The 22759-nt window shown below is 50.0% G+C and overlaps 1 protein-coding gene across 1 annotated transcript; it reads left to right on the top strand.

Moving 5' to 3' along the window:
* Positions 1-260: 260 nt before the first annotated feature.
* LOC133629470 (DNA-(apurinic or apyrimidinic site) endonuclease-like) lies at positions 261-4298 on the top strand. The gene is made up of 3 exons (XM_062020099.1): positions 261-349; positions 1729-1916; positions 3772-4298. Exons 1-3 carry the CDS (start codon positions 261-263, stop codon positions 4296-4298), a joined length of 804 nt encoding a protein of 267 aa, XP_061876083.1.
* Positions 4299-22759: the final 18461 nt, after the last annotated feature.

Below are 22759 nucleotides of genomic sequence, written 5' to 3'. Positions count from 1 at the left end.
CCCCCCAAACCATCCCAAACCCACCCCAACCCCCCTTCCCAGTCCCTCCCAGTAACTCCCAGTGCCCTCCCAGTACAAACCAGTACTGTCAAGTGCCCCAAAACCACTGCAAATCCCCTTTAAACCACCCCAAACCCACCCCAAACCACCCCAACCCCTCCCCAAACCACCCCAATCCCCTTCCCAGTCCCTCCCAGTAAGTTCCAGTGAGCTCCCAGTTTCTCCCAGTGACCTGTACGTCCGCCCCCCCGCCCCGGGACATGGCGGAAGACGGGCGAAGGTTCAACTTCAAGGTGACGTCGTGGAACATGGACGGTCTCAGGGCCTGGGTGAAGAAAGGAGGCCTGGAGGTGGGTTAAACTGGGCTGAAACTGGGCCAGACTGGGGCGCCCCAGAGAAATGGGGCTGGAAAGGACCCAAAAAGGGGGGATTTTGACCCAAAAATGGGGTGAAAAAGGTTCAAAATGGCAGCTGAAATGAGGGAAAACGGGGCAAAATGGAGCCAAAATGAGGCCAAAATGGGCCAAAATGAGCCCAAAATGGGCCAAAATGAGCCCAAAATGAAGCTAAAAATGGGTCTTGAAGTGGTTGAGAAGTTGGTTCAAAGGAAGGGAATGAAAATAGGCCAAAAATGAGGGATTTTGACACAAAAATGGGGTAAAAAAGGCTCAAAATGGCGGCTGAAATGGGCCTGAAATGAGGTAAAATTGGGCAAAATGAGGCCAAAATGGGTCAAAATGGGTCAAAATGAGCCCAAAATGGAGCTGAAAATGGGTCTTGAAGTGGTTGAGAAGTTGCTTCAAAGGAAGGGAATGAAAATGGGCCAAAAATGAGGGATTTTGACCCAAAAATGGGGTGAAAAAGGCTCAAAATGGGCCCAAAATCGGCCTGAAATGAGGTAAAATTGGGCAAAATGAGGCAAAAATGGGTCAAAATGAGCCCAAAATGTAGCTGAAAATGAAACTGAAAATGATTAAAAAATTGGTTAAAGAATGGAACTTAAAATGAGCCAAAAATGGCCCAAAATAACCCCAAAATGCCTCAAAATGGCTCCAACAAAGGCCTAAAAATGGTGCCTGAAATGGATGCAAAAAGCCTTAAAAAAACACTTAAAAGTGACTAAAAATCACTCAAAAAGACCCAAAATGACCCAAAAAACCTCTTAAACACAGATTCAAAGAAATTACTCAAAAAATGACCCAAAAGTGCCTCAGAACGACCCAAAAATGCCTCAGAATGACCCCCCACAAAGAGACACAAAATGGTGCCAGAAATGGATGCAAAAAGGGCTTTAAAAACCACTTAAAAGTGACTCAAAGTCACTCAAAATGACCCAAAAAAACCTCTTAAACACAGATCCAGAGAAATGACTCAAAAAATGACCCAAAAGTGCCTCTGAACGACCCAAAAATGCCTCAGAAACTCCCCACAAAGAGACACAAAATGGCGCCAGAAATGGATGAAAAAGGCCCTAAAAACCACATAAAGTGACTCAAAATCACTCAAAAAGACCCAAAATGACCCAAAAAAACCTCTTAAACACAGATCCAAAGAAATGACTCAGAAAATGATCCAAAAGTTCCTCAGAACGACCCAAAGATGCCTCAAAACCCCCCCACGAAATGGCGCCCGCCAGGAGACTCAACATGGCGCCTGAAACGGGCTCAAAACGGCCCCGAAACTGCCTCAAACCGCCCCAAAACCTCCCTTTCCCCCCCCCCCCCCCCCGTGGGTCCAGGCCGATGCCCCCGACGTCCTTTGCCTCCAGGAGACCAAATGTGGGGCTGAGTCGGTGCCAGAGGAGCTGCGGAGCCTCGGGGCCTTCCCTCACCAGCACAGCCCCAGGGACCGGCCCAGCTACATCGGCGTGGGGCTGCTCAGCAGGACCAAACCCCTGGCTGTCACCTATGGCATGGGTGAGTAGCCAAATCTGGGGCGCTGCTGGCCGTTTCCAGGCCCTGGGTGGCTGCCACAGGCTCGCGGGAGACATTTTGAGGCCTTCAGTGGCCATTTGGGGCCTTCAGGAGGCATTTTGAGGCCTTAAGTGGCCATTTGGGGCCTTCAGTGGCCACTTTCAGGCCTTAAGTGGCCATTTGGGGCTCTCAGGAGCCATTTTGAAGCCTTAAGTGGCCATTTGGGGCTCTTAATGGCCACCAGAAGCTCTCAGGAGCCATTTTGAGGCCTTAAGTGCCATTTGGGGCCTTAAGTGGCCATTTGGGGCCCTTTAGGAGCCAGTTTTAGGCCTTAAGTGGCCATTTTGAGGCCTTAAGTGGCCATTTGGGGCCCTCAGGAGCCATTAAAGCCAGGAAAGTGACATTTTAGGCCTCTAAAGCCTCTTTTTAGGCCTCTAAAGTGACTCTTTAGGCCAGTAAAATGACTTTTTGGGCCAAAAAGTGACTTTTTGGGCCTCTAAATTGACTTTTTGGCCACTAAAGTGACTTTTTAGGCATCTAAAGTCCATTTTTGAGCCTCTAAAGCCCCTTTTTGACCTCTAAAGTGACTTTTTAGGCCTCTAAAGCCCCTTTTTGGGCAATAAAATGACTTTTTGAGCCATTAAAGTGACTCTTTAGACCTCTAAACTCTCTTTTTAGCTACTAAAGTGTCTTTTTAGGCCTCTAAAGTGACTTTTGGGACACTACAGTGACTTTTTGGCTACAAAAGTGACTTTTTAGGCCTCTAGAGCCCCTTTTTGGCCTCTAAAGTGACTTTTTAGGCCTCTAAAGCCCCTTTTTGGGCAATAAAATGACTTTTTGAGCCATTAAAGTGACTCTTTAGACCTCTAAAGTCCATTTTTGTGCCACTCAAGTGAATTTTTGACCTCTAAAGTGACTTTTTAGGCCTCTAAAGTGACTTTTTGGGCCTCTAAAGGGACTTTTTGGCCACTAAAGGGACTTTTTGGGCCACTAAAGTCCATTTTTGTGCCACTCAAGTGAATTTTTGACCTCTAAAGTGACTTTTTGGGCCTCTCAAGCCCCTTTTTGACCTCTAAAGTGACTTTTTGGGCCTCTAAAGCCGCTTTTTAAGCCTCTAAATGTCTTTTTAGGCCATTAAAGTCCCTTTTGGCTACGAAAGTGACTTTTTAGACCTCTAAACCCCCTTTTTGAGCTACTAAAGCCCCTTTTTAACCTCTAAAGCCCCTTTTTGGGCCCCTAAAGTGACCTTTTTGGCCACTAAAGGACCTTTTTGGCTACTAAAGTGACTTTTTGAGCCACTAAAGTGTATTTTTAGGCCACTGGACCCCATTTTTGACCTCTAAAGTGACTTTTTGAGCCTCTAAAGTGACTTTTTAGGCCTCTAAAGCCCCTTTTTGGCCACTAAAGTGACTTTTTGGGCCACTAAAGCCCCTTTTTAGGTACAAAAGTGACTTTTTAGGCCTCTAAAGTCCCTTTTTGGGCCACTCAAGCCCCTTTTTGAGCCAATAAATCCCCTTCTTGACCTCTAAAATGACATTTTGGGCCACTAAAGCCCCTTTTTGAGCTACTAAAGTCCCTTTTTAGGTACAAAAGTGACTTTTTAGGCCTCTAAAGTCCCTTTTTGGGCCACTCAAGCCCCTTTTTGAGCCAATAAATCCCCTTCTTGACCTCTAAAGTGACTTTTTCGGCCTCTAAAGTCCCTTTTTAGGCCTCTAAAGTGACTTTTTGATCCACTAAAGTGCCTTTTTAGGCCATTAAAGTTGATTTTTGAGGACTAAAGTGACTTTTTGGGCCTCTAGAGCCCCTTTTTGGGCCCCTAAAGCCCCTTTTTATCCCTGTCTGTGTGTCCCCTTGCCAGGTGACCCCGAGCTGGACGCCGAGGGCCGCGTGCTGACGGCCGAGTTCCCTGCCCTGCGCGTCGTCTGCGTCTACGTGCCCAACTCCGGGCGAGGCCTGGGCCACCTGAGCTTCCGGCAGGCCTGGGACGAGCACTTCCGCTCCTTTGTGTCCCAGCTGGACCGGTCCAAACCGGTCGCCATCTGCGGCGACCTCAACGTCGCCCACCAGCCCTTGGACCTGAGGAACCCGTCGGGGAACAAGAGGAGCCCCGGGTTCACGCAGGGGGAGCGGGAGGCGTTCGGGGAGCTGCTGGGGGCCGGCTTCCTCGACAGCTTCCGGGTGTTTAACCCCTCGCTGCCCAACGCCTTCACCTTCTGGACCTACCTGAGCGGGGCCAGGGCCAGGAACGTGGGCTGGAGGCTCGATTACTGCCTGTGGTCCCAGAGGGGCAGGAAGGATCTGTGCAACAGCAGGATCGAGCAGCGGGCCCAGGGCAGCGACCACTGTCCCGTGGGGATCTACCTGGCGCTGGAGGGGGCAGGCTGAGGGGCAAAAATGGGGCGGGAATGGGGCAAAAATGGGTCAAAATGGAGGGAAATGGGGGGAAATGGGGCAGAAATGGGGGGAAATGGGGTGGAAATGGGGCAGAAATGGGGCAAAATGGGGGGAAATGGCTCAAAAATGGCTGAAAGTGGGATAAAATTGGAGGATAATGGAATAAATGGGTCAAAAATGGGTCAAAAAGGGTAAAAAAATGGGGGAAAATGGAATAAATGGGGTAAAAAATGGGTCAAAAATGGGGGGAAATGGGTCGAAATGGGTCAAAAATGGGTCAAAATGCATCAAAAATGGGATAAAACTGGGAGATACTGGGATAAATGGGGGGAAATGGGCCGGAAATGAGTCAGAAATGGCTGAAAATGGAGGGAAATGGGTCAAAAATGGGGGGAAATGGGTCGAAAATAGGTCAAATGGCTCAAAATGGGTCAAAAAAGGGGGGAAATGGGTAAAAAATGGCTGAAAGTGGTATAGAATTGGAGGATAATAGAATAAATGGGTCAAAAATGGGTCAAAAAGGGTAAAAAATGGGGGAAAATGGAATAAATGGGGTCAAAAATGCATCAAAAATGGGGGGAATGGGTCGAAATGGGTCAAAAACAGGTCAAAAATGGCTGAAAGTGGGATAAAATTTGAGGATAATGCAATAAATGGGTCAAAAATGGGTCAAAATGGGTCAAAATGGGTCAAAAATGGCTGAAAGTGGGATAAAATTGGGGGAGAATGGAATAAATGGGGTAAAAAATGGGTCAAAATGGGTCAAAACTGGCTGAAAATGGGATAAAATTGGGGGATAATGGAATAAATGGGTCAAAAATGGGTCAAAACTGGCTGAAAGTGGGATAAAAAACCAAAACCCCTTCCCAGTCCCTCCCAGTTCCCTTCAATTTGTCCCAGTCCCCTCCCAATTGATCCCAGTTCATCCCAGTGCCCTCCCACTTCCCTCCCAGTTCATCCCAGTTGCTCCCAGTTCCCTCCAGTTCCCCTCAGTTCCCTCCCAGTTTATCCCAGTTGCTCCCAGTTCCCTCCAGTTCCCCTCAGTTCCCTCCCAGTTCATCCCAGTCCCCTCCCAGTTGCTCCCAGTTCCCTCCCAGTGCCCTCTCAGCTCATTCCAGTTGCTCCCAGTTCCCTCCCAGTTCCTCCCCAGTTCATCCCAGTTCCTTCCCAGTTGCTCCCAGCCCCCTCAGTCCCCCCCAGCTCATCCCAGTTGCTCTCAGTTCCCTCCCAGTTGCTCCCAGTTCCCTCTCAGTGCCCTCCCAGCTCATCCCAGTTGCTCCCAGTTCCCTCCCAGTTGCTCCCAGTTCCCTCTCAGTGCCCTCCCAGCTCATCCCAGTTGCTCCCAGTTCCCTCCCAGTTGCTCCCAGTCCCTCCCAGTGCCCTCTCAGCTCATCCCAGTTGTTCCCAGTTCCCTCTCAGTGCCCTCCCAGTTCATCTCAGTTCCCTCCCAGTCCCTCCCAGCTCATCCCCGTCCCTCCACAGTTCCCTCCCCAGTTCATCCCAGTTCCCTCCCATTCCCCCCCCTCCACAAACACACAGACGCCGCTCCGCCTCTCAGCCAATCATCTCTCTTTAGTCCCGTTGCTGGGCAGACTCCACCCCCATAGCAACCAATCAGCGCTCGGCGCCCTCCTCTCTAAGTCCAATCAGCGCCCGTGGCCGCGCTCAGGAGCAGGAGCCGCTCCCAGTTGCCTCCCAGTGCCAAAGGTCAGTGTCTGGGTAGGCCGCACATCCATTCTGAGGGGAAAAGTGGGGGTTTGGGGCAATTTGGGGGGATAAAATGAGCTTTTGTGGCAATTCTGAGGGGAAAAGTGGGGTTTTGGAGGAGTTCTGAGGTGAAAAGTGAGGTTTTGGAGCAATTCTGAGGGGAAAAGTGGGGTTTTGGAGGAGTTTTGAGGGGAAAGGTGGGGGTTTGGGGTGTTTCTGAGGGGAAAAGTGGAGTTTTGAGGGGAAATGTGAGGTTTTGGGGCAATTTGTGGGGATAAAATGAGGTTTTGGGGTATTTCTGAGGGATAAAATGAGGGTTTGTGGCAATTCTGAGGGGAAAAGTGGGGTTTTGGTGGAGTTTTGAGGTGAAAAGTGAGGATTTGGGGTATTTCTGAGGGGAAAAGTGGGGTTTTGGGGTATTTCTGAGGGGAAAAGTGTGATTTGAGTGACATTTTGAGGGCAAAAGTGAGGTTTTGGGGTATTTCTGAGGCATAAAATGAGGGTTTGGAGCAATTCTGAGGGGAAAAGTGGGGTTTTGGTGGAGTTTTGAGGGGAAAAGTGGGGTTTTGGGGTATTTCTGAGGGGAAAAGTTAGATTTGGGTAAAGTTTTGAGTGGAAAAGTGAGGTTTTGGGCTATTTCTGAGGGATAAAATGAGGTTTTGGGGCAATTTGAGGGGATAAAATGAGGGTTTGGGACAATTCTGAGGGGAAAAGTGTGATTTGGGTGAAGTTTTGGGAGTTAAAGTGAGGTTTTGGGCTATTTCTGAGGGATAAAATGAGGTTTTGGGGCAATTCTGAGAGGAAATGTGGGGTTTTGAGGGGAAAAGTGAGGTTTTGGGGCAATTCTGAGGGGAAAAGTGGGGTTTGGGTGGAGTTTTGAGGTGAAAAGTGGGGTTTTGAGGCATTTCCGAGAGGAAAAAGTGAGGTTTTGGTGCAACTTGGTGTGTAAGAGTTCCAGTTTGGTGGGGTTTGGATGCAAGAGTCTCCCCAGTCCATCCCAGTTCAACCCAGTTGACATACTGGAGCGGCGGCTTTTATTGAGTGGCGGAAGGATCCGCGGGGAAAGGGGCCAAACCTCGTTGGTGGAGGAATCCCATTGGGGCACATCTAGATCCGGCTCTGGGGGAGAAGGATCCTCCAAAGCCCCTCCCAGTAGCTCCCAGTAACCCCCAAACCCCCTCCCAGTAACTACCAGTAACCCCCAAACCCCCTCCCAGTAACTCCCAGTAGCTCCCAGTTACTCCAAACTCCCTCCCAGTAGCCCCCAGTTACCCCAAACCCCCTCCCAGTAACTCCCAGTAGCCCCCAAAGCCCCTCCCAGTAGCTCCCAGTTACCCCAAACCCCCTCCCAGTAACTCCCAGTGACCCCAAACCCCTCCCAGTAAATCCCAGTAACCTCAAACCTCTTCCCAGTAGCTCCCAGTAAGCTCCAGACCCCTTCCCACTAATTCCCAGTAGCTCCCAGTAACTCTCAGTTACCCCCAAACCCCCTCTCAGTAGCTCCCAGTAACCCCCAAACACCCTCCAGTGACTCCCAGTAACCCCCAAACCCCTCCAAGTCCCTCCCAGTGACTTCCAGTAACTCCCAGGAACCCCCCACCCTCCAGTGACTCCCAGTAACTCCTAGTAACCCCCAACCCCCTCTCAGTCTCTCCCAGTACCCCCAAATACCCTCCAGTGACTCCCAGTAACCCCCAAACCCCCTCCCAGTCGCTCCCAGTCCCTCCCAGTAACCTCAAACCCCCTCCCAGTCGCTCCCAGTAACCCCCAAACACCCTCCCAGTCGCTCCCAGTCCCTCCCAGTAACCCCCAAACCCCCTATCAGTGACTCCCAGTAACCCCCAACTCCCTCCCAGTCGCTCCCAGTCCCTCCCAGTAACCCCAAACCCCCTCCCAGTCGCTCCCAGTCCCTCCCAGTAACCCCCAACCCCCCTCCCAGTAACTCCCAGTGCCCCTCCCGTCTAGATCCGGCCGTCGGACGTTGGGCGGAAGGATCCGAGAGGTGACGGAAACACCCGAGAGGTGACGGAAACACCCGAGAGGGGACGGAAACACCCGAGGGGGGGACGGAAGGAGCCGAAGCGCCGCCGGGTTCGGTTCGGGCGGTCCCTCCGTTACCGGGGAAGGGGCGGATCAAGGGCTCCCGGGTCCTCCCCCGACGCTGCCGCGGGACAGGGTTCGGCTCCGGCCCCGTTCGCCTTCGGCCGAGCCGGAACTGGCGACCGAAGCGGTTCGGGACCGGGACAAGCGAGTCACGGTGGACGCGGCCACTGCCGGGAGGGGAGAGGCCGCGCTTTAACCCCGCCCACCGCCCCGCCTCGGCCAATCGGCGCGCGTCTGTCCGCGCCTCAGCCAATCAGATGGCGAGGCACCGCGGAGCTTGGCCCCGCCCAGCCGCTGCACCGTTCCATTCAACCCAGGAAGGGGGGGGTGCGACTTAATTAATCGCTAATTAAAGGGTTAATTAAGGCGCGGGGGAAGGTCGTTAGGCTCCGAACACTCCCCCCCACCGTTAATTAGCTCCGCGGTGATTCTGGTGAATGAAGTGCCCCCCCCCTTAATTAGTCCCAGTGAGGCTCCGAGGATTAATGGGTTAATTAAGAGCTTTATTAAGCCGCGAGGTGGTTAATTAAGCGCCCTCCTAATTAATTAGAACCACCCCCAACACAATTAACCACAAGTCCTCCCCATTAACACACCGCTGGCGTGTTAATTCCCCTTTAATCACTAATTAATGTATTAATTAGCCCCTGAAACAACTAATTAAGCTCCTCTCCTAATTAATTAGACCCTTATTAATTAGCCAAGCCCCTCACTTAGTTAATTAGACCCCCCCACATCATTAGTGACGTTAATTAGCACACCACAGCGGCCTTACTCATTAACTAAGGCTTTAATTAACCCCTGAAGCTACTAATTAAGCTCCTTCCCTAATTAACCAGACCCTTATTAATTAGCCAAGTGTTTCTATTAATTAATTACTCCCCAACCAATGTCATTAACGATGTTAATTAGCAACCCAAAGCAGCCCTAAGTCCACTTAACACCTAATGAACCATTTAGTTAGCACCAGGAGCAATTAGTTAACCTCCTATCCAATTAATTAGACCCTTATTAATTAGCTGAGCCTGTCTCTTGATTAATTAGACCCCCACCCCCATCATTAACGATGTTAATTAGCAACCCAAAGCAGCCCTAAATCCATTTAACACCTATTGAACCACTTAGGAGCAATTAATTAAGCTCCTACCTAATTAATTAGACCCTTATTGATTAGCTGAGCCTGCCTCTTCATTAATTAGACCCCCACCCCCATCATTAACGATGTTAATTAGCACCCTACAGTGCATTAATGAGGTTAATTACCCCCCCCAAAGTGGTTCTAAGGCCATCTAATCATACATTAACCCTGCAATTAACCCCAAACCAACTAATTAAGCTCCTCCCTAATTGCCCACACCCCCTCCTTAATGAGCCCTTCGTTAATCGCGCTAATTAAGGCCGCTAATTAGCTCATTAGCCAGTCACTGTTGCCCATCCCCTGCACAAAGTACTTGAAGGCCTCCGTCAGCTTGGATGGCTGCGGGGGGGGGGGGGGCACGTGACATCACAGAGCGGCGCGGCTTGGGCGTGGCCACTCCCCCTTCTCTGTCAGGCCACGCCCACACCGTAAGCCACCCCCCCACATTCCCCCCCCCTTTACCTGGGTGAGTTGGGGTTGGCCGCCCCCGTCTGCCATCTGGGGGGGGCAAAGGGGGCACTGGGAGTTACTGGGAGGGACTGGGAAAGGGGGATTGGGGGTGACTGGGAGGAGCTGGGAGGGGGTTTGGGGGTTACTGGGAAGGACTGGGAGGAGCTGGGAGGGGGTTTGGAGTTACTGGGAAGGACTGGGAGGAGCTGGGAGGGGGTTTGGGATATACTGGGACGGGCTGGGAGGGACTGGGAGAAGGTTCGGGGTCACTGGGAGGGACTGGGAAGAGGTGGGAGAGGTTTTGGGGGTCACTGGGAGGAGCTGGGAGGGGAGCTGGGGGTGACTGGGAGCTACTGGGAGTTACTGGGAGTCACTGGGAGACACTGGAGGGGGTTGGGGGTAACTGGGAGTTACTGGGACTCACTGAGAGATACTGGGAGGGGGTTTGGGGGTCACTGGGAGTTACTGGGAGTCATTGGGAATGGATTTTGGGTAACTGGGAGTTACTGGGAGGGGGTTTGGGGGTTACTGGGAGTCACTGGGACGGGTTTGGGGGTCACTGGAAGGCACTGGGAGTGCCTGGGGTCAGAGGTCAAAGGTCACCTTGAGGAAGGGAGTTTGGGTCGGGTCGAGCTTGACAATACACTCCACCTGGGGGGGGGAGGGGCAAAGGGGAGAGGGCGGGGCTTAACGGGGTAATGGAGGGGTCACAGCGTGTGGCCACGACCCCACCCCCCAACCCCACCCAAAACTCACCACGGCGTCTTCGTCGGGGGAGTTCTGACCGACCACCAAAAGCACGGGGCAGCTAGAGGGGTCAGGGGGTCGCCACGGGGTCACGGGGTAAACGGGAGGTCACGGGGTCACGGTGGGGTCACAGGGAGGTCACAGGGTCAAGGGGATGTCGTGGGGTCACGTAAGGCCATGGGGCAAGGAGGGGTGAAAGGGGCAAAAGGAGGTCATGAGGGCTCACAGAGGGGTCATGGAGGGGTCACCGGGAGGTCACGGGGTCATCGCAGGGTCATGGGATCAAGGGGAGGTCGTGGGGTCATGTAGGGTCATGGGGCAATGGGGGGTTATGAGGGCATCACACAATAAGGAGGGGTCACAGAGGGATCATGTGCGGTGATTGAAGGGCCATGGGGTCACGGTGGGGTCACGGAGGGGTCACAGGGTCAGGGAGAGGTCATGGGGTCACATAGGGTCATAGGGCAAAGAGGGGTCACAGGGGCAAGGGGGGTCATAGGGAATGTGTGGGGTCACAGGAGGCGTGGGGGGGGTCATGAGGGGTCACAGAAAGGTCATGGGGTCATGGAGGGGTCATCGGGGTCACTAAGGGATCCTGGATGAGTCATGGGGGTCACAGAGAGTAAGGGGGGTCATGAAGGGTCATGGGTCATGGAGGGGTCAAGGGGGTTCCTGGGGCCACCGGGGGTCACAAGGGGGTCACAGGAGGAGTCGGAGGTCAGGGGTGACTCACTGCAGGCTGCTGGCGCCGCTGCGCTGCAGCCTCAGATCCCCGTGGCTGGGAAGGGGTTAAACACACCTGGCCTCTCCACAGCTCCCATACGCTGTGGTATAAGTTAAGAGGGGGCATGTGTTATTTGAAAGGGAGCAGAGCAGTCCAAGTGAGTGGCTATGAAGATAGCTCCCACAGGAAAGCAGCTGCCAATGTGACACCGTGCTGGCTGCTAGACTGCATGGGGACCTACTTACTACTGTAGCTGGGGTCTGCCTTCCTGCTTTCTTGTAGCTCCCATACTCAGCGGTATAATTTAACCGACAACATCTATTTTTTCAATGGGAGATGAGAAGAAAAAGAGTGTGGTATTGAAGATAGCTGGGATCTGCTTTCCTGCTTTCTTGTATTTTTTCCAATGGGAGATGAGCTGCTCCCGCACAGATTCCGCAAACCTAGGTCTGCTACGGGCCCGGGGTCCGTTGCGCCTCTCCGCCATCATCCCGAAAACGGCTTCCTTGTGAAGAAGGCTGCCCCCGTCCAAATTCCGCAAACCCAGGCATGCTACGGGCCTTGGGTCCTTTGCACCTCTGCACCGTAACCCTGACAACAGTTTCATTGTGATGCAGACCGCCCCCGCCCAAACCTTCCAAACCCAGGCCCGCTGGGGGTGGGGGTTTTTTTCCCCTCTCCACCGTCACCCCGACAACAGGTTAATTGTGATGCAGGCAGCCTCCGCCCAAACCTTGCAAACCCAAAACTGCTGCGGGCCTTGGGTCTGTTGCCCTTCTCCGCCGTCACCCCGACAATGGGTTCACTGTGATACAGGCTGCCCCCGCCCAAACTTTGCAACCCAGGCCTGCTGCGGGCCGTGAGTCGGTTGCCCCGTCCGCTGTCACCCCGACAACGGCTTCCTTGTGACGCACGCCGCCCCCGCGCAAATTCCGCAAACCCAGGCCTGCTACGGGCCCAGGGTCTCTTGCCCCTCTTCGCCGTCACCCCGAGAACGGCTTCATTGTGACGCAGGCCGCCCCCGCCCAAATTTCGCAAACCCAGGCCTGCTACGGGCCTTGGGTCCGTTGCCCCTCTCCGCCGTCAACCCGACAACGGCTTCCTTGTGATGCAGGCCGCCCCCGCCCAAACCTTGCAAACCCAGGCCTGCTGTGGGCTCTGGGTCTGCTGCCCCTCTCGGCCGTCACCCTGACAATGACTTTCCTGTGTTGCAGGCCGCCCTCACCCAAATTCCGCAAACCCAGACCCGCTGCGATCCTGGGGACCGTTGACCTCTCCGCCGTCACCTCGACAACGGGTTCATTGTGACACAGGCCGCCCGCGCCCAAACCTTGCAAACCCACGCCTGCTGCGGGCCCTGGGTCCGTTCCTGCTCTCCGCCGTCACCCCGACAACGGCTTCCTTGTGACGCAGGCTGCCCCTGACAAAATTCCGAAAAACCCAGGCCCGCTGCAAGCCCGGGGTCCGTTGCCCCTCTCCTCCGTCACCCCGAAAATGGTTTCATTTTGACAGAGTGCTGCCCGTTCCCGAAGGAAAACACAAAACAACCGAGGTCGTTTTATGCGGTGCTTTATTGAGGGCCCTAGGGACCTGAGGACTAGTGTCCAAAGTCAGAGCCCCCACTAACAGAAAATTTCACAGAGTTTATATACTTTCCACAAATGATTACTTCATCAGGTCCCCGTGATGTTTACCAGTTTTCTTAGACTTTAGGATTATGTTGTGCTCTTTCATGTAGTTACTTGAGACTATGCTTATCTGAATCCACAGCCAGAAATTTCCATAGATAACAAACAGGTAAACATTCGAGATAGCGATTTCTTTGAGAAAAACAAGATTCAGCGTTCAGCATTCTTCACTAATCTCTTTGCTTTGTTTAAGCAAGAATGCACAAGCTCAGCATGCCCCACTAGTTCCCTAGACTGCTAGGTTACATCAGCATCCCACACTGCTCACTAGGCCTTGATACAGACCTTAGCCTAACTACTTCTAACTTTCCATATACAGTAATGCTAACAAGTCCCCCCTTTCGAGCATTCTTCTATCTTGCAAGGATGCTCAACATCATCTGTCTTTATTGTCCGTGTCTCAAGTCGTGGTTTCCTTATATGATGGAGGAGGAGACCCATTTCCAGTTCCATTTCTGGTCAGCGCATTCATTAATCTGCAGGTGTTGAGCTTTTCTCTGGTTCCTAAAATACACTTGTAAACTATATAAATTATCATCGATAGTATAACAAACATAATTACATATTGGATGACTGAGGAAATCCACCCAGAGACCTGGAGCCCCAATGAATCAAATATTGCTCCTATCCAATTATGTTGAGCTTCTTTTTCAATTTCTTTGGCTTCGGTTTCAACCGCCTACAATTGTAAAATATCTTTTTCTACTTCGATTGTCATGTTTGGAATATGGATACAGCAGTGATCAATTCTTTTGCTCAGGTAACCACAGACCCCATGTTCCCGCAGCAGCAACGTATCTAAGGCCATTCTATTCTGCAAAGTCATTCTGCTAGTTGCCTGTAGCTGAAATTCATATCCTTAAACCCTTTCTTGGTGGCTGCTGCTAATCTTTTAGTCTGGCCCAGTAGCTTATACAACATTTCCCTATTACGGTAAGATGCACCCTGGGCAAACAAAGACTCTAAAGCCTAGCCAAATTTTACTCCATCACTTGGTTCATGCCACTCATCTTCTACTTTGATATCATCACCTATTTCCCTTGTCTTCCGAGCTATCCTTGTTTCTAATTTAGATTGTCTCCAAAATGGGCACAATGTGGGAACTCCCAATGTTATTTGAGTTACTGGACCATCAATTGGTAAATGGGTGGTCCATTGCCCATGACCCATAACCCAAACTAAGTTTCCTGGACTTCTGATTGTGGTGGATTTGCAATTAATGACCCTTTTTCCATACATCCCTTTCTCATGTACATCTCCCTTTATTTTGTCTTTAATCGTATGATTGTATCCCCGACATTCACACCCCCATTTCAGCAGAACTCTAACAGGGACTAAACCTATCTGACTCTCTGGGGAGTCAGAAGTAAAAACTTTCGTACAGTTCCATATTTCTTTCTGATCTCTGGATGGTCTCACGGAAGTGTATGTAGCCATCACACTATCGTGAGTCTGATCTTTCTCCCCTGTCCATTGTATACACCATTGTACTGGACCTAGGTAACTATATGATTCCAATAAATCAGGTCCCCATACTGTGTCCCATTCATCCTCCAAAGTTTGTTGTTGTGTAACATTCTGGTAGATCTCTTCATTCCTAATCTTTTCGACTTTTATTTTTGTGCTACTACACCAATATCCAATTATTGGAATAGTACCATCTACTGTACAGCGACCTTTAATATTGCCACCTCTCCCATAAGGACCTGTTCTAACCCATCTATAATACCCCAGCAATGATCTACACTCTTTTTCCGTTAAATCCCCCTGTATTAAACACCCATTTATCCACTCTTCATACTTTATTGATACTTGCCTGCAGTTCCAAGTAAAATTAACAGAGGTTTCTGGCATGGTTGTTATTGGAATAATTCCCCAGGGTATAGGTTCACCTGCAGCCTGAGGTAGTGGCAAACATGCTGTAATCTTAGATACATTCTGAATCATTCCAAAATCTCTAATCAACCCAAACACTAAGTTTTCCCGTCCTTCATCTCGATGGAAGTTTATTGTCCCATTTCCTAGATCCCGTATTCTCCTTCGGCTATATTTGCCTCTAATTAATGATACTAACATCCTAGAGTGGGCCCACCACGCACCTCTGGCCATCCAACACCAATACATCCCTTCATCATCTGACTGTACATCATTTATTATTAATACTATGGTGCCGCCTAACCTCTTCTCTATCCGATATTTCCTTCCAGGCTGTATACTGCTATCTCCAAACCACCACCCAAAATCTGAAAAACTCGTTCTGGGATTCACTTTACATGTTAAAATAACTATTTTCCCTTTGTTGGCCTGACACACCCCTTGTGTGGCCCTAATTCTTTGATTCAAATGAGGTCGGCCCTGCACATTTCTTTTTCCATAATTAGAGCAGGGTCCACATACAGCTACACATAGATATTGTCCATCCACCTTACCCAACAGAGGTTGAGTATAATTCAGCCATCCTATCCCTCTGTTCCCCACATTCCACCAACTGATTCCTTCCTCGATCCTGTCCCACAATCCTTGAGGTCCCATTTTCCACCATTTAACTTGAACCGGGGCTTCACATTCTCTTTGTGAAGTAAAAGTGCAGTTTTATCCTCAAGGGTGGGCCGTCCCACATATCCATTGAAGCTATTTTTGGTATTACTTCTACTCCCGCCTGAATCGGGGACCAAGGTACTACTCTCAAATCTATTCGCTTATAATCAAAATTTTCCCGAATTAACACCAAACACATGTATACTCCTGCTTCTCCTAACGTTAAATTAGTCAATTGCAAGGCAACACTTCCTTTTTGGGTATCCTTATTCCAAACAGTAACAATACTTGCAGTCAATCTGGTTTGTCCTAGTTTCCAAATCGCAATTATTTCCTTGGCTCCAGCTCCCTGGTCATCAGTAATGTCACAGGTTAAATTGACATCCATCCCTTCCATAACAGTAACCACAGGCTCTGTAACAGTGACAAATACAAATCCATTGACCGATACCATTTTCAATAATATCAACAGTACAACAGTTAAGAATGCTGTTTGGCTCGAAATATCATTCGAGTGGGGGATACCACTTGGGTTTCCCATTCGGTTGGAACCTTCTTGACTCGAGTGTAGTGGATCCAAGCGTCGATTCCCGCTACCTTTATGGCTGTGAAAGTTGTCAAGATCACTTGATGGGGACCGTCCCATGTCTCTCTCAGTGGGTCTGTGAACCAATTCTTCACATAGACCTGATCTCCCAGTTGAATATCATGCACTGGATTTTCCAGCGGGAGCGGCCGATTCCATTGAAGGGCACCCGTAAGGCGTTGAGAACTCTATTGAGCGACATAACATAGTTAAAATCACCTGGTCTTCCAATACATGCGGGTCTCCTTTTAACACGGTGGCACGATAAGGCTTGCCGTACAGTATCTCGTACGGACTTACTCCTATCCTTTCCCTAGGTTTTATCCTAATCCTAAGTAACGCTAACGGCAAAGCTTGGGGCCACTGAAGTTTGGCCTCCTGACATATCCTTTTGATCTGATTTTTCAATGTTTGGTTCATCCTTTCTACTTGACCACTAGACTGGGGTCTCCATGGAGTGTGTAAATTCCAGGTAATGTCTAACGTCCTAGCCACCTCCTGAACTATCCCTGCCACAAAATGTGGGCCTCTATCTGATGATAATCCCAGTGGTACTCCAAATCTAGGTATTATTTCTTTCAACAATGTTTTCACCACTTCCTTTGCTTGGTTTGTTCTACAAGGGAAGGCTTCTGGCCACCCCGAAAAGGTGCACACATACACCAACAGGTATTTGAGTCCCTGAGCCCTTGGAAGTTCTGAAAAGTCAACCTGCCAATAATCTCCAGGCTCTGGTCCTATTTGTAATTTTCCCAACTGCACCTGTTTCCTTACAATAGGATTATTCTTTAAACAAACTGGGCACATGGCATTCACCCTTTTTGCCAGCGTTAACATTTGGTTGGAAATTATTTCCTTTTTCAAAAATTTTACCAACACCTCTGCTCCCCAATGGCATTTATTGTGTTCAGTCTCTAATATGGACTTCATAACATTTTTGGGCACCACCACTTGTCCCATTGTCGTTACATACCATCCAATTGCATTCTTCTGGGCCTTTAGATATGTCGCCAATTTCTCATCATTGGCAGAATAGCTCGGTCCCCGAATCATACAACGAGAAACAGGGCTCACCTTGGTTGGTATTAAAGCCATCTGAGTCCAAACCTGTCGAGCAGCATCTTTAGCGGTGATGTCTGCTAGTTCATTCCCTCAATATATCTTTCCTTCTTCTTTACGATGTCCCCTGATGTGCATTACTGCTGCCTTTTCTGGTTTATGTACCGCATCCAACAGGGCGAGAACTTCCGATCTATGTTTTATCATAGTCCCTTGTGAGTTTAACAGTCCCCGTTCCTTCCACAAGGCACCGTGAACATGTACAATTCCAAAGGCATATTTCGAGTCAGTCCATACATTTACCTTTTTTCCAGTACTCAAAATTAATGCCCCGGTAAGTCCAATTATCTCTGCCTTTTGAGCAGATGTCCCAGGGGCTAAAGCCTTTGCTTCAATCACTTGTGCAGCTGTGACCACCGCATATCCCGCATACCTGGTTCCATTTTCCACAAAGCTGGATCCATCGGTAAAGAGATCCCAATCTGAATCTTCTAACGGTGTGTCCTTTAGGTCTGCTCGGCTCGCATACACCTGTTCAATTGTTTCTACACAATCATGAACCAGCTCCCCTTCTTCCTGTTTGCTGCGAAGAAATTCTGCTGGGTTGACATGGTTAGTTATCTTAAGTTCCACATCATCTTGTTCTCTTAATATAGCTTGATATTGTAACATTCTGCTGGATGATAACCAGTGACCCCCCTTTTGTTCCAGGACAGCCAAGACCATATGGGGCACAAAGACCTCCATTTTCCTTCCCAAAGTCAGTTTTCGGGCTTCCTGTATGAGGATCACTGTGGCCGTAACTATCCTCAAACATGACGGCCAACCAGCACTAACATTGTCCAGTTGTTTTGAAAAATATCCCACTGGGCGTTTCCATGACCCTATTTTCTGGGTCAACACTCCCAGAGCCAGATTCTGCCTTTCATTTACATAAAGCTGAAAATCCTTATTTAAGTCCGGCAACCCTAAGGCAGGTGCTTCTTTCAGAGCTTGTTTTAGCTCCTGAAAGGCTCTTTTCCTTTGTGGACTCCATTCCAATTGGGGCTCCTTCAAAGCCTCATACAAGGGTTTGGCTAACAATCCGAAATTTAGAATCCACAGTCTACACCAACCAACCATTCCTAAAAATGATCTCAGTTCCTGATGATTCCTTGGAAGGGGTATGGCACATATTGCCTCAATTCTGTTTGTACCCAATCGTCTCTGACCTTGCATCAATTCACATCCCAAATAAAGAACATTCTCTTTGAGGAGCTGGGCCTTTTCCTTAGATACTCGATATCCTGCTTGTCCCAGCATATTCAGTAAGGCAATTGTAAGCTTCAGGCAAACTTCCTTTTCCTCAGTTGCCAACAGAATATCATCCACATACTGCAAAATCACATAAGAGAATGGAGATTCTCTTACCTGTTCGGTCTTCCATTCCTCCAACTCTTTGGCTAATTGATTTCCGAAAATAGTGGGGCTGTTTTTGAAACCCTGCTGAAGCCGTGTCCATGTCAGTTGTTTCTTCCTTCCTAAATTTGGATCTTCCCATTCAAATGCAAAATACTTCCTACTTGGTAATGCCAGCGGGATGCAGAAGAAGGCATCTTTCAAATCAATTACTGTAAACCATTTAAACCTTTCCGACACAGATGTTAACAGAGTATAAGGGTTAGCAACCACTGGGTGAATGTCCTTTACAATTTCATTTTTGGCCCTTAAATCTTGCACTAGCCTATATTTACCATTAGGCTTACTTACAGGAAAAATAGGAGTGTTAGATTCACATTCCTGTAAAATTCCTTGAATCACAAATTGAGTTATCAGTGGAGCCACTCCTTTCCTAGCCTCCAACTTCATTGGATATTGTCTAACCCTAACCGGCTGGGCTCCTTCCTTTAGTTCTACAACAACAGGCTGGGCAGCTTTTGACTTTCCTGGGGTCCCTGTTTCCCATACCCAGGGTACAACTGCCTGATCTATTTCTTCTGGAATGGGAGTAGGTTCTATTTCCTTTCTTACAAAAATTTTCCCAATGTCTTCATTTGGAATCTCCAATTTTACTCTCCCATTTTGAAATATTATTTTCATGTTTAACAAAGACAATAAATCCCTTCCAAACAGGGGCTTGGGACAATTGGGCATATAAAAAAAATTGATGATCCAATTCCTTTCCCCCAAATTTCAAATTTAGAGGCTGCAAAAATGGTCTTTCTTCCAGCTGACCCATAGCCCCTACCACCTGTACGGTGGTATCACTTATTGGTCCCAGTCTTTTGTTGAGAAATGAATAAGTATCAACTGTGAATTCCTGTTCTTTACCATTTATTTCTAACCTTACCTTTAACCCTTGCTCTAGTCAGCTCTGATTTTGGTAATTCCCCAAAACCAGGGCTTGGGCGACATCTGCCTCAGGCATAGGATAACTACCCATTGTCCCGGCGCCACCCCCCATTCCATTTTTCACAGGACATTCATTTTTCCAATGTCCTATCTATTGACAAAAAGCACACTGATTAGAACCTAGCTTTCCTTGGTTAAGGTTTCCCATTCGAAATCCCCCTCTTCCCCGACCATAACCACCTCTTCCTTGGGCAGAGCCTCCCCTACCACGACCTCGGCCCCTTTGTCCTCCTGATTGTTGAATTACAGCCAGTATACCCGCTTGTTGCCGCTTAGCTGATTCTTTTTCCCCTACGATTATAAACCTTCCACGCAACTTCTAACATTTTATCCAAGTTCCTGGTGTCCTCATCTTCATCCTCTTCTTCCTCCTCATTATCATCGTCCTCACTATCCTGTTCCATCTGAGGTGGAACATAGTGTGGAGCAGAGGGACCCTGTCCACTATGAGCAACTAATAACGATAAATCTTCCTCTGGACCAGAGGAGGCAGCTAAACACTTAACACACATAGATTTCTTCTTACATTCACTACACCCTAATTCCTTTGTTTCCAAAACTAAAATACCACATTCCTTCTGCCAATCCAGTTTTCGCCCTAAATAATAAAACAAATCCAAATACGGGATCTCATCCCATTTCTCATTGTCCCGTAAATACTGCATCAAAGGCGAAATAACACCTGGATCGACAGTACCGTTTAGGGGCCACGCAGGTCCCCCTTCTGACTAATATAAAGGCCACCAATGATTACAATAGTTTATCGTTTTACCCTTATTCAAATCCTGGTAAAATCCAGCACTCCTCCATCTACCCAGCAAACATCCTAATGGGGTGTTTCCTGGGATTTTACTATTAGACTGAACTAACGGCTTAAAAGTTTTAAGCGGCATCATTTCAAGTATTCACGAAACAAAATAACAGCAGACAAAATAACAGCAAACACAAACACTGTAACGATACAAACAAAAACCACAAAACCAATAACCAGAACCAAACCAACTTGCCACATCTCGACGCCGCGAGGGGCAAGTGCCGGACCTGCGCAGCTTTCGCCGCGTCTTACAGCCGGCGCCTAGGCATTCACCAAGACGTCTTAGCCCAACTCAGCGAGGATCGCCGCCTCGTCTTATGAGCAGGCACCCATACCAGAAAATAAAGCACCTATGGGCTTACCTTATAGCAGTCGTCCGCCAGGTGCGGGGGTCGGGCACGAACCGATGACTCCCCGAGAATCTCTCAGTGCCGACGTGGAGTAAATCAGCACGCGAACCGCCCCAGCTGCCTTCGGAGTCCTGCCGCGGTCGCCAGAAAACTGCTGCCCGTTCCCGAAGGAAAACACAAAACAACCGAGGTCGTTTCGTGCAGTGCTTTATTGAGGGCCCTAGGGACCTGAGGACTAGTGTCCAAAGTCAGAGCCCCCACTAACAGAAAATTTCACAGAGTTTATATACTTTCCACAAATGATCACTTCATCAGGTCCCCGTGATGTTTACCAGTTTTCTTAGACTTTAGGATTATGTTGTGCTCTTTCATGTAGTTACTTGAGACTATGCTTATCTGAATCCACAGCCAGAAATTTCCATAGATAACAAACAGGTAAACATTCGAGATAGCGATTTCTTTGAGAAAAACAAGATTCAGCGTTCAGCATTCTTCACTAATCTCTGCTTTGTTTAAGCAAGAATGCACAAGCTCAGCATGCCCCACTAGTTCCCTAGACTGCTAGGTTACATCAGCATCCCACACTGCTCACTAGGCCTTGATACAGACCTTAGCCTAACTACTTCTAACTTTCCATATACAGTAATGCTAACAAGAGGAAGCACCAGCCCCAAACCTTGTAAACCCAGGCCTGCTGCGGGCCCTGGGTCCTTTGCCCCTCTCTGCCGTCACCCCAACAACGGTTTCCTTGGGACGTAGGCCGCCCCAGACCAAACCCCGCAAACCCAGGCCTGCTACTGGCCTTGGGTCCGTTGCCCGTCTTTGTCGTCACCCCGACAACAGGTTCATTGTGACGCAGGCTGCCCCCGCCCAAATTTCACAAACCCAGGCCTGCTGCGGGCCCGGGGACCGTTGCCCCTCTCCGTCGTCACCCCGACAACGTCTTCATTGTGACGCAGGCCGATCCCGCCCAAACCTTGCAAACCCAGGCCTGCTGCAGGCTTTGGGTCTGTTGCCCCTCTCCGCTGTCACCCCGACAACGACTTCCTTGGGACGCAGGCCGCCCCCACTTAAATTCCGCAAACCCAGGCCTGCTACAGGTCTGGGTACCCGTACCCCTCTCCACCGTCACCCCGACAACGGGTTCATTGTGACTCAAGCCGCCCCCGCCCAGAACTTGCAAAGTCACGCCTGCTGCGAGTCTTGGGTACGTTGCCTCTCTCTGCCGTCACCCCGACAACGGCTTCCTTGTGACGAAGGCCGCCCCCGCCCAAATTCTGCAAACCCAGGCCTGCTAAGGGCCCAGGGTCCGTTGCACCTCTGCGCCGTAACCCCAACAACAGGTTCATTGTGACGCAGGCCACCCCCACCCAAACCTTGCAAACCCAGGCCCGCTGGGGCCCGGGGTTTTTTGCCCCTCTCCGCGTCGCCCCGACAACGGGTTCATTGTGACGCAGGCTGCCCCGCACAAACCTTGCAAAGCCACACTTGCTATGGGCCCTGGGTCAGTTGTCCCTCTCCGCCATCACTTCCTTGTGACGTAGGTTGCCCCCGCCAAAATTCCTCAAACCCAGGCCTGCTACAGGCCGCGGGTCCGTTGCCCCTCTCCGCCGTCACCTCGACAACGACTTTTCTGTGACGCAGGCCGCCCCCGCCCAAATTCCGCAAACCCAGGCCTGCTGCGAGCATGGGGACCATTGTCCCTCTCCGCCGTTACCCCGACAACAGGTTCATTGTGATTCAGGCCGCCCCCGCCCAAACGTTGCAAACCCAGGCCTGCTGCGGGCCCTGGGTCCGTTGCCCCTCTCTGCCGTCAGCCCAACAGAGGCTTCCTTGTGACCGTGGTCGACCTCGCCCAAATTGCGCAAACCCAGGCCTGCTACAGGCCCGTGGTCCATTGCCCCTCGCCTCCATCACCCCAACACCGACTTCCCGGTGACGCAGGCCGCCCCCGCCGTAACCTTGCAAACACAGGCCTGCTGCTCGCCCTGGGTCCGTTGCCCCTCTCCGCTGTCAACCCGACAACGGGTTAATTGTGACGCAGGCTGCCCCTGCCCAAACCTTGCAGGTTACATCAGCATCCCACACTGCTCACTAGGCCTCGATACAGACCTTAGCCTAACTACTTCTAACTTTCCATATACCGTAATGCTAACA

This window comes from Colius striatus, unplaced genomic scaffold, assembly GCF_028858725.1.
Source record: "Colius striatus isolate bColStr4 unplaced genomic scaffold, bColStr4.1.hap1 scaffold_46, whole genome shotgun sequence".
Lineage (NCBI taxonomy): Eukaryota > Metazoa > Chordata > Aves > Coliiformes > Coliidae > Colius > Colius striatus.
This window is presented reverse-complemented; position numbering and strand designations above follow the sequence as displayed.